At 41.2% G+C, this 10657-nt stretch overlaps 1 protein-coding gene across 1 annotated transcript; it reads left to right on the plus strand.

Annotated features, from left to right (window-relative positions):
• The first annotated feature begins 413 nt into the window (after positions 1-413).
• LOC136478502 (cyclic nucleotide-gated ion channel 17-like) lies at positions 414-5962 on the plus strand. Its single transcript, XM_066476980.1, has 6 exons — positions 414-1664; positions 2877-3089; positions 3202-3488; positions 3832-3943; positions 4083-4319; positions 4759-5962. The coding sequence occupies exons 1-6, from the start codon at positions 1083-1085 to the stop codon at positions 5431-5433; spliced, it is 2106 nt and encodes a 701-aa protein (XP_066333077.1). The 5' UTR covers positions 414-1082; the 3' UTR covers positions 5434-5962.
• Positions 5963-10657: the final 4695 nt, after the last annotated feature.

Genomic DNA, 10657 nt, shown 5'->3' on the forward strand with positions numbered 1-10657 from the left:
GCAACATGGACATGCTCTTATTGAAACATAATATGCATTAATGAAACACCACTTGATAGTTATGCTTTATGATGCTCTTGATCAAATTTTAACTGCTTTTGAACATCTGGGATGTTACACATCATCGCTCTCTATCTTTGGCTAGCGAAAAAGCTAGAATAGATGATACCTATATTTGGATATCCAATTGAAAAGACTGTTTGAGTGTATTTTTCACTAAAATCTCCATTCATGTAAATTATGAAGATATAAAGAATCTTGGAGATGCACCCATGGATCAAAACAGGCCCAAAGCCCTCCAAGTCAACTCCGTTGTAGATGAACGCTCGTCTCCCTCTCGCTCTCGGCGACTACTTGCCAACTTCCATCAGCGAAAAACTCCATTTCTCGGCGATCACTGCCGCCTACCGGCTATCGCCGTGTCCCCGGAGGAAAACTCCATTTACCGTCCGCGCTTAGCACTAACCACAGTGAAAACTGCGCCACTAACCCCAAGTTTTAACCCCAATCCCGTCAATTAGCGGCGACTAACAAAGTAATTAAGCCGGTGGCGAAGCGTCCGCATCCGCACCAATCCGGTCCGGGAGTTTCCGCTCCCACGCCCCACGCGCGCCGGCCCCGCTCCTTCCTCGAACTCCTCGCCGCCGGCTCTGCTCCACTCCGCTGACTCGCTTCGCTGTCCACCTCGCCCCTGCCTCCTCCTGATCCCGGATTCGCCTCGCTGGTCCCCGGCACGTCGCCGGCGGCCCGGTACTCGTCCCGGCCTCCCGGCGCCCGCCACGAGCGCCGTCAAGCGAAGCCGTTCTTCGCCTGGCCGCGCCCCGCTTGCGCATCGCCACGCTCCTTCCGCCGGAGCACGTCGCGGCCAGTTGCTCTCTCGCGCTCCGTCCCCTCGCTCGTCCTCCTCCACCGTCGCCGCGGCGGCCTTCGTCCTCCTCACGGAAGTGCAGATCCACACGGGGCTCGGATGTATTTCTCCTCTTTGCTGGTAAGGAAGCTCGCTCCGATGGATTGCTCCGAGGGCTAGTTCCGCCCTGGTCTTCCGTTTCTACGCTTGCCAGCAATCAATTTCCAAGTCGTCGATGGACTGCGATTTGTTCGCTGCGTGGTGGGGCAGCAGCACCAGAGTAGTCTCCAGGATTTTTCGGGGGTCAGCAGCTGATGCGCCGGGGCCATCGCCAATGAGGCCAGCCATACCGATTCACCAGAAGCAGGCGGGGCTGGCTGCTAGCAAGCTAAGCGTGGGGACCTCGAAGAAGCACAGGGCCTTTGTCGCCAGCGATGAGCAGTGGTACAACAAGATTTTTGACCCGTCAAGCGACTTCATCTTGACATGGAACCGCATCTTCCTCTTCTCCTGCTTCGTCGCGCTATTTATAGACCCCCTCTACTTCTATGTGCCCAAGATCAGCTACGGCAGCCCCAAATTCTGTGTGGGAACAGACACCCGTTTCGCCGTCGGTGTTACATTCTTCAGATCGATTGCCGATTTATTGTATGTCTTGCACATCATAATAAAGTTCAGAACAGCATATATCAACCCGAGCTCGACTCTGAGGGTGTTTGGAAGAGGAGACCTTGTCACAGATCCCAAGGAAATTGCGTGCAAATATATCAGATCTGACTTAGCTGTTGATGTGGCGGCTGCATTGCCTTTGCCACAGGTAACTTGGTGCTTCTATTGGTTTTTGTTCTTGTTAATTATACTATACTACTTATGATCCTTGCTGATAAGCTGGTTTGTCATGAGTATTCGCTATTCTTGATCTTATTTTAGGCAATTATTGTCTGGATACAACCAAACTACTAAAGCTCACCGGGCAGTTGCAATTCAGATAATATGCTAATAATTCTAGGTATAGATATATGTTAAACTTGAACCTGGGATTGTAATAACTCTATGCTGTTCTGATGCAATGCAAACGGCCCCCCTTTAACTCTTAAAGAACTTGTTATAGATACTTGTTAATGCTGCTCAGGTAACACTTAAGACAATATAATTACAATTATTTCCAGGTTCTACCATCCTAGCCTCATTATCTGAAAAGAAGGCATTCCATAAAAGATTACTCTGGCTAAATAGGCGCCATATTCAACTGTGGTTTACAGCGAACTTCATTTTTCAAAAATGGGATTTAAGTGACACTCTTAGATATTTTGGAGCTTATAAGAGATAAACATTCATCCAATGCACTTCTGGTTTGCTATAAAAATTATAGATACATGCATTATTTCTTTTGGAAACAGGTAACTACATCCATTCCAATACGGTTTGACTAGTATCGTTGTTGCATCATTGCCAAACACATATCATTGTATGTCCCGTCTGTACTTTAGCTAAACTTTAACTTCCTATCGCTTCATATCTTTTCGTGTTCCAGTACTGAACACCGTTCAAATATCACTTTCATGTTAGTTTGTCAGTTGATGAGCTTACTAGTTACTACAATTGGCTTTTAAATATGAAACTCCTATTGTGCGCACAACATCTGTCTACTGAAAGCCTAGAGCCTCCTTTTCTGCTCTCTTTTAATGAATGGCTTGCCCCTGCCACTTTTAGTTAAAATATGCAGTTTGTCCTAGTTCATTTTTATTCAGCTATACAAGCCTTAGAGGCCAAAATATTAAAGGAGAAAACCATTTCTCTGTGTTCTCTTTGGGAACTCTGCCTGTGTTGTTTAAAAATGATGGTCCCCCAAGTCCTGATGAAGGTAGAGGATCCGGACAGTGCTTGGCGAACCAATGTAAAACACACAGCCATTCATATGGACAAGAAACCTGATACAAAAACGTTGGCATGTAACCCTCTTATCGTTTTTATCTGTTTCCAGTTTGGACTGTACCTTTAACTTACACATCTTCCACTTTTTGTGCAGATTATTGTTTGGTTTGTGATACCAGTCATAAAGTATTCCTCTGCTGAGCACAACAATAACATTTTGGTGCTCATAGTTCTTGCTCAGTATCTTCCAAGATTGTACCTGATATTCCCCTTAACTTATGAAATTGTCAAAGCTACTGGAGTTGTCGCAAAGACCGCTTGGGAAGGGGCTGCATACAACATGGTGCTCTATCTGATAGCTAGTCATGTATGATACTCATATGCACTCAAGTGGTTTCATCATTCCGTATCTTGTTGTAGCTAATTGTTAGATGTGATGCAAACTGTTCATCTCTTGTTCCTCTTCTTTGTTCTTTCAGGTTCTAGGTGCACTATGGTATCTGCTATCAGTTGATCGCCAGACATTCTGCTGGAAGACGAGTTGCTTGAGTGAAACTGATTGTCATATTAATTACCTAGATTGTGACACGACACTTAATGCTACTTGGGCGAATACAACTGCTGTCTTCAGTCAATGTAATGCTAGCGATGGCACTATTAGTTTTGATTTTGGTATGTTTGGGCCTGCATTGTCTAATCAAGCCCCTGCTCAAAGTTTTGCAATGAAGTATTTCTATTCCCTCTGGTGGGGGTTGCAGAATTTAAGGTATGTCCTTAGCAGGCATTTTCATAATTATGGTTCAAATTAGAGTGCCAGATGGAAACTTATTTTACATGTTCCTTGCATAAACCAAATGTTGTTTGACACCACTGTATGGGTTGGGGACCTTGACAAGAACAACATATTGTCATGTGTTACGACAAAATGTTAGGATCTTACTCTTCAATTTGCAATTGCAAGTTCATGTTTAAGCTTTGAAATTTCTACCTGATTCAGTAGTTCTTTACTGTGTCTTCGTTCTCATGTTTTTTTACTTTACCAATTCTAAGTTAATAACTTTATATGTTTTTTTGCTAACGCGCTATATATTGCTTTCATTTTCGAACAGCTGCTACGGTCAGACTCTTAGTGTGAGTACCTATCTTGGTGAGACACTGTATTGTATATTCTTGGCGGTACTTGGTCTTGTCTTGTTTGCGCATTTGATTGGAAATGTGCAGGTACTTTTTATCCACTTAACTGCATGCTTTGTGTTGTAAACATTTTTTATACGTGAACGTTAATAATCACTTTGAAAATTGTATTAATTTGAACCTATTTTGGAATTTTCTATCTTACAACGTGATGATTATTGTCAAGACCTACCTGCAATCTATTACTGTGAGGGTTGAGGAATGGAGATTAAAGCAAAGAGATACTGAGGAATGGATGAGACATCGTCAACTTCCTTCTGAACTGAGGGAAAGGGTGAGACGATTTATCCAGTACAAGTGGCTTGCAACTAGGGGTGTGAACGAAGAGTCAATATTGCAAGCTCTGCCTGCAGACCTTCGACGTGACATTAAGCGCCACCTTTGCCTGGGTCTTGTTCGACGGGTAAATGCTTTTACATGCCTTTGTCAATGTATTTGAAACTTCTATGCTTGTCTTGTGGATGATGGTTACCACCACTTCATTTCTGCATATACCAAACTTGTCTATCACCATAATAACCCTGAATTTTTGTGGTATCTTTTCTATGTCAGAAGTGAGCATCATAGTTCCAGTGTCGCGAGAGAAAATTTAGGTGATTTGCTTCTCATTTCTAGGATACACTTGTAGCTAAGAAATGTCGTGGTACAATGGGTGTTATGGCCCTAGTTTCATTATACAAAAGAAATGTCTTTCAAGTACACCACTCTAATGTTGCTGACAATCCGCACTCATATTTTATAGCAATCCAAATACATACCCTTTCCTTCCTGGTACAGTTGCACTATACTATTGCTTTCTACATAATTGTATGGTAATGTTGCTTCGTATCGCATTGCTGCAGGTTCCATTTTTCTCCCAGATGGATAATCAACTTCTTGATGCCATCTGTGAGCGTCTTGTATCATCACTGTGCACAAAAGGCACATACATTGTCCGTGAAGGCGATCCAGTGACTGAGATGCTCTTCATCATCCGTGGAAAATTGGAAAGCTCCACAACAAATGGTGGCCGCACTGGCTTCTTCAATTCAATTACCCTGAAACCTGGTGATTTTTGTGGTGAGGAACTTCTTGGATGGGCTCTTGTCCCCAGGCCTACTACAAACTTGCCATCATCCACTCGGACAGTGAAGGCACTGATAGAAGTGGAGGCCTTTGCACTCCAGGCCGAGGATCTCAAGTTTGTTGCCAGCCAGTTCAGGCGGCTGCACAGCAAGAAGTTGCAACACACTTTCCGGTATTACTCGCACCACTGGAGAACATGGGCATCATGCTTCATCCAAGCTGCTTGGAGACGGTACAAGAGGAGGAAGATGGCTAAGGACCTGAGTATGAGGGAGTCGTTCAATTCCATTAGATTAGATGAAGTGGATAATGAAGAAGACGATTCTCCGCCCAAGAATAGTCTTGCTCAAAAATTCATAGCTAGGACTAGAAAAGTGCCTCAGAACATGAAAGAGTTGCCTAAGCTAACGAAGCCAGATGAGCCAGATTTCTCAGCTGAACCTGAAGACTAGAGTTGTGTTTGCTTATGCTAAGTACAGTGGTCATAGCTGACTATTGTGAATTAGTCTTATTTGGTTCTTGAAGGAGGTTACAAGCCAACTAGTTACAGTGAATTGAACTTGGGTGCCATCTGTGGATGTGAGGAAGTAACTTGAATTTCAATGAAAGCCCATCTGTGGATGTGTGGAAGGTATCTCGAATCTCAATCAAAGTGTGATGAAGCTTCTGACTGGTATAGATTGAATGGTTGTAAGTTAACTAGTAGCTACGTTCATGTTGTATATTCAGATGTCTCTGTGCCTATAGATTTCTTGAAAAAAGAAAAGAAAAAGAATACATCGTTACATAGACTTATAAACATCTAACATTGAAGGGTGTGACTACATTGTTTGTGACCGTGGAGGACTCTGTAAATTATGAGGCTGTGGCTTCTGGCAAAATGTTAGCACAGACTGCTCTGTCATGAACAAATGCACCTGTGGGCTGTGGCTGCTTTTGAGCAGGGTCACGCTATAATGTATTTTTTGTTAACTGTACAAATGTAATGATCCTGCGATATGTTATGGCTTATGCTACAGTACACGAAATTGTACTACAATCAATTGTTGCCTGGGCTCAGGGTCTGAGCATACACGATCTCTGCTCGTGTAAGCTGCTAGTTCGTTCATCAGGTCGTGCATCATGCGGTTTGTTTGGTGTAACTAATGTGTTTAGTTGGCTACATAAGGAGTGCTCGGATTACCACATATATGATTTAGATATGGTTACCCCCATATCATTACGCTAAGAGGGCATGATATGGTGCCGTTCTGAAAATGTAGGAGTAAATTCATAAAGTTAAAAAAAATAGGGGCAAGGCTATAATTTCGATAAAAAAATAGTGGTATGAATGCAAGGGTCCCATTTTCATAGGAAGCACCATGACATGTGAGTTTTAGAACTAATATAATATAGGTGTCATCCTCTCAGGTGGCGTCTGACAACTAGTGAGATGTCATGATTCCTTGTGGTTTACTCTTTCTGTCCCAAAATAAATGTCGTTCTCATTTTTTGAGAAGTCGAACTCTTTTAACTTTAACCAAAATATTTATAATAAAATATTAATATTTATAGTGTATAATTAATATCATTAGATATATCGTTAAATCTATTTTTATAATAAATTGCCTGAAGATACAAGTATTGTTGATATTTTTTATAAATCTAATCAACTTCAGAAGGGAGTAAGTTTTGCTCAACGGTGACATGATCGTCGCACTCAGAGAACTGAGTACAAAAGTGATAAAATAGATCACTTATCACTCATTGACTCCTAATGTCTAAGGCTTTTTTTTAGCAGAGTCTAAGGCTTCTCTTGTCTTCAAAGTTTGGTCGCGGGCAAACAGGGCCAAAGCCCAGTATTGTCTCCACTGAGCTCTGCTCCTGCCTATATGTGCTTTTTTTTAGATAATAATGACCTATATGTCTTGTGAGGGTCTATTTGGTTCAGACCTTGAGAAAGTTGTTTGGTAAAGACAATAATCTCAGACATCTGATTTGGTTAGACAACTTTCCCCCAGCTCCAACCAAACATGCACTAAATTTCAGCATTTTTTTTTTGAGAAAAAACTAAATTTCAGCAGATGGGCTGCAAGTTCCTGCAGCTGGTGTGGACTTGCATGTTTCAAGATGGGCCATGCGCTTTTCAGCGATTTTCAGTTGGGCTGTTTTATAAGTTGCGTCTAAGGATGGACCATGCGTCCTTCAGCGGAAAAAGTCTATTTTACTTCCCTAAACTATCTAGTTTTTCTCTTTGAACTCTAAAACCGGATAAACACCTCCATCAACTTTTAAAACCGTTCATTTTACCTCCCTGACCCGGTTATATGTGGTTTTCAAAGGTAGTTTTGTCCTTTTCTTTTTTATTTATTTTGGCTGAATGTTTGAAAAATCATAGTAAGTCATAGAAAAATCATAAAATGGAAAATCCAATTTTCTTGGATTCCACATGAGTAGATCTACACAGTGAATATATAATATGGTATGATTTAGTACAAAGTTTTTGCTGGAGCTTTAGATCTATGCTTTCGTGTAATTAATTCAAAGCTGTAGTTTCTATGATCCAATTATGGTGAAATTTTTATGGTGGGATAATTACTATATGATGGAACTGTAGTAAAAATTCATGCTTATTGGATAATGTATAACTGAGTTATAGATTTATATAGTTTTATGCTTATTAAATAGTTTTAAAATAGTTAAAAGTGTGTAAAAATAGAAACAAGTATGCAATTTTTACTACAATTAAAGCATATAATAACTAGACCACCATAAAAAATTCACCACAATTGGACCATAGAAACTACAGCTATGAATTAATTACAGAAAATCATAAATCTAAAGCTACAACAAAAGTTTTGTACTAAAGCATATCATATTATATGTTTACTATGTATATCTACTCATGTGGAGTCCAACAAAAATAGATTTTTCCATTTATGATTTTTCAAAGATTCAGCCAAAATAAATAAAAAAGAAAAAGACAAAACCGCCTTTGAAAATCGCTTATAACCGGTCACGGAGGTAAAACGAACGGTTTTAAAAGTTTAGGGAAGTGGTTTATCCGATTTTAGAGTTAAGGGAGGAAAAACAAACTTTTACAAAAATTGAGAAAGGTAATGTGCACTTTATCCTTCTTCAGCCGTTGGGCGGTTCAGCTTTGGGCTGATGTTGCATCCAACATGAAGAACCTCCTCTCTCTCTCTCTCTCTCTCTCTCTCTCTCGTCAAAAGGAAAAAAAATTAAAGGCTAGAGGCGCAGACGAGCGGAAGGGCCTTCTTGCCGGAGGCAAGCGTGGGGACCCGCCGCAGAATACAGGACCTCGTGGGACGCTGACGGCACGCATCTCAGGCGGACCTATACATGCTCTGAAATGGAGGTGAGGGCTGAGGAGGGCAGGACCAGCTCGCCATGTGGGCATGCTCAGCATGACTCCGGTGGATGGCGCCATGGCGGTGTCTAGTACAAGTACAACACCTTCACAGCAGTTTTCTGTCTTCCTCTCTCTCAAGAAAAAAAAAAGAATACATAATCCGCTGTCTGTTCATATCCTCTATTACGCTAATCAAGTCCATTATCTACAAAAAGAATATACTAATATTATGATGCTTAATAAATATTATCAGATCAATATTAATTAAAATATATTTTCATAATAAACATATAAGGAGATACAAAATGTTGATTTTTTTGTATAAATGTAATCAAACTTAAAAAAATTTGCTTTTTCGAAAACCGAGACGTTATTTTGAGGCAAGTAATAAAGTTAGTAAACAAACAAACAACTCACCGCCTTGAGATGACACGACTCAAGCAGCCAACGACAAGAACCTCGTGCATGTTACTCATGCATCTGGCCTTTGATCACGCCAATTGTATGTACCTCCATCCTAAAAGAACTACACTTCTAGGTTAGAATAAGTCAAACTTTTTTTTAAGTTTGATCACGTTACTAGAAACAATATCGACATTTATACTTTTAAGAAATTAGTAAAAACATATTTTATATAATTAATTTAATGCTATTTATTTGGTGCTATAAATGCTATTTCTTTTGTATGTACATTCAAGTTGTTTGGATCTCATGATCTTTAGACTATTTTAACTCTTGAGACTCCAAACAAGAGGTTTACAGTTTCGCCAACCTTATAAAAAAAAACTTTAGATTACACAAGTAATAAGTTCAAGTGGTCTAAGTTTAGTCCTTCTATTAACTTTGGCCAACTAAATCGTAGACTATATAATCGGATCAATGCAAAAAGAGCCTTATTAATTAGTTAGACTGAAATTGTTTGATGCTGGAGGAATGAGAATTAAAAAAAAAATTCTTTTGACGTAGGGCCGGATTCTTGCTGCAGCTGCGGCCATGCATGTTCGTAGGGATTGATACCATAGCTAGCTGTTGCATGCTAATTCGCACGATACAGTTGGCACATGGCATACCGACAGCTTTCCATATATCCGTCTCACCAATACGCCGCGCGTACTTGGCGCGTAGCCGAAAAGCTGCCCTGTACGTCCGTTCGATCGTCTGGAGTCTGGACCGCCTTCTTTCCTCCCTCCCTCCCTGTCCGGCTGTCCCTGCAGGTGCAGGGCATCGTCGTCCATGCACATTATTACGTGCCCACTAAAGTTGAGGGATACGTTTAAAAATGGTGTGCAATTGCATCAAGCAAAGCACGTCCGGCCATCAGCGACCATTGTTCCATATATAACTAGCTAGCTATCATGTCGAGCGAACGAACGGTCTTGTCAGGGATAACGTAGAGCCAGCGAAATAATTGCTACCGTGTACGAGTATGTATGCATGATCCTTTTTGTCGTGCACACGCCAGGCCGGCCTCTACTGGCTGCACGTACTGTGCGCTTGTTTTTGTCGAGCACCCGGCCCATCACTTATCACACCTGCCCCGATCGATAGGTCCAGTGATGCACACATCAACCCAGTGATATCCCATCGATGTAGCCAACACGAACGAGCTAGGAGCTAGGAGCTCTGGTAGCTTATTGGACGTGATCTGGCCTGACACCTATATTATACATGTCGACATATCATGCATGCATTGTGCCATCTTGTCAGTGATAATTATCATATCTCAGGGAAGAACAATTGCATGCATATCTTGTTGATCATCTTACCTACTCCCCCAATGCACACCGAACCCGTGGTGAAGATAGGACAAATAGAAATAGACAGAGGCCGGTGTGCTCTCGTTGATCCTGTGTATCATCTGTATCATGCATGCTGGCTCGTCAAATATAGTACATCTCAAAATTAGTACTCCTACTTTCTAATTGCATTTGATTATTTTAGGGAATAATTTAATTCCTTTCCTGCCACAGCAAGTATTTTAGTTTTATTGGTGGCTTGATGCTTCGATTCGATGCATAGTGTATTTTACCTTTTTCCCGTGCTGCTACCATACAGGTAAAGTAGAAGTAATCCTTATCCGAACGCTTTGGTCAGCAGGGCCGAGGCCTTTGGCCTATGAATTTCAGCCATTATATATTGTATTTTTTTTTTTGTTTGTGAAACTTTTGGTCTATGATGAATTTTTGTGCATGCATGCGTGCGTCATGCATGATGAAACTTTCTTTGGCAGTTTGTTCATGCATGCATGCATGATGAGCGATTTGGTCATGTATGATAAAACTCACTCATTCACTCTGCATGCCACATATAGTAGGCTAGTACAG

This window comes from Miscanthus floridulus, chromosome 8 (assembly GCF_019320115.1).
Source record: "Miscanthus floridulus cultivar M001 chromosome 8, ASM1932011v1, whole genome shotgun sequence".
In the NCBI taxonomy this organism is placed as follows: domain Eukaryota; kingdom Viridiplantae; phylum Streptophyta; class Magnoliopsida; order Poales; family Poaceae; genus Miscanthus; species Miscanthus floridulus.

Excerpts from the sequence above, each read along its gene's own strand:
- LOC136478502 (XM_066476980.1), top strand. The coding sequence starts at position 1,083 with ATGGACTGCGATTTGTTCGCTGCGTGGTGGGGCAGCAGCACCAGAGTA. Across the intron at positions 3,090-3,201 it reads TCTATCTGATAGCTAGTCAT|GTTCTAGGTGCACTATGGTA; the intron begins GTATGATACTCA and ends TTGTTCTTTCAG. Across the intron at positions 3,489-3,831 it reads TGGGGGTTGCAGAATTTAAG|CTGCTACGGTCAGACTCTTA; the intron begins GTATGTCCTTAG and ends ATTTTCGAACAG.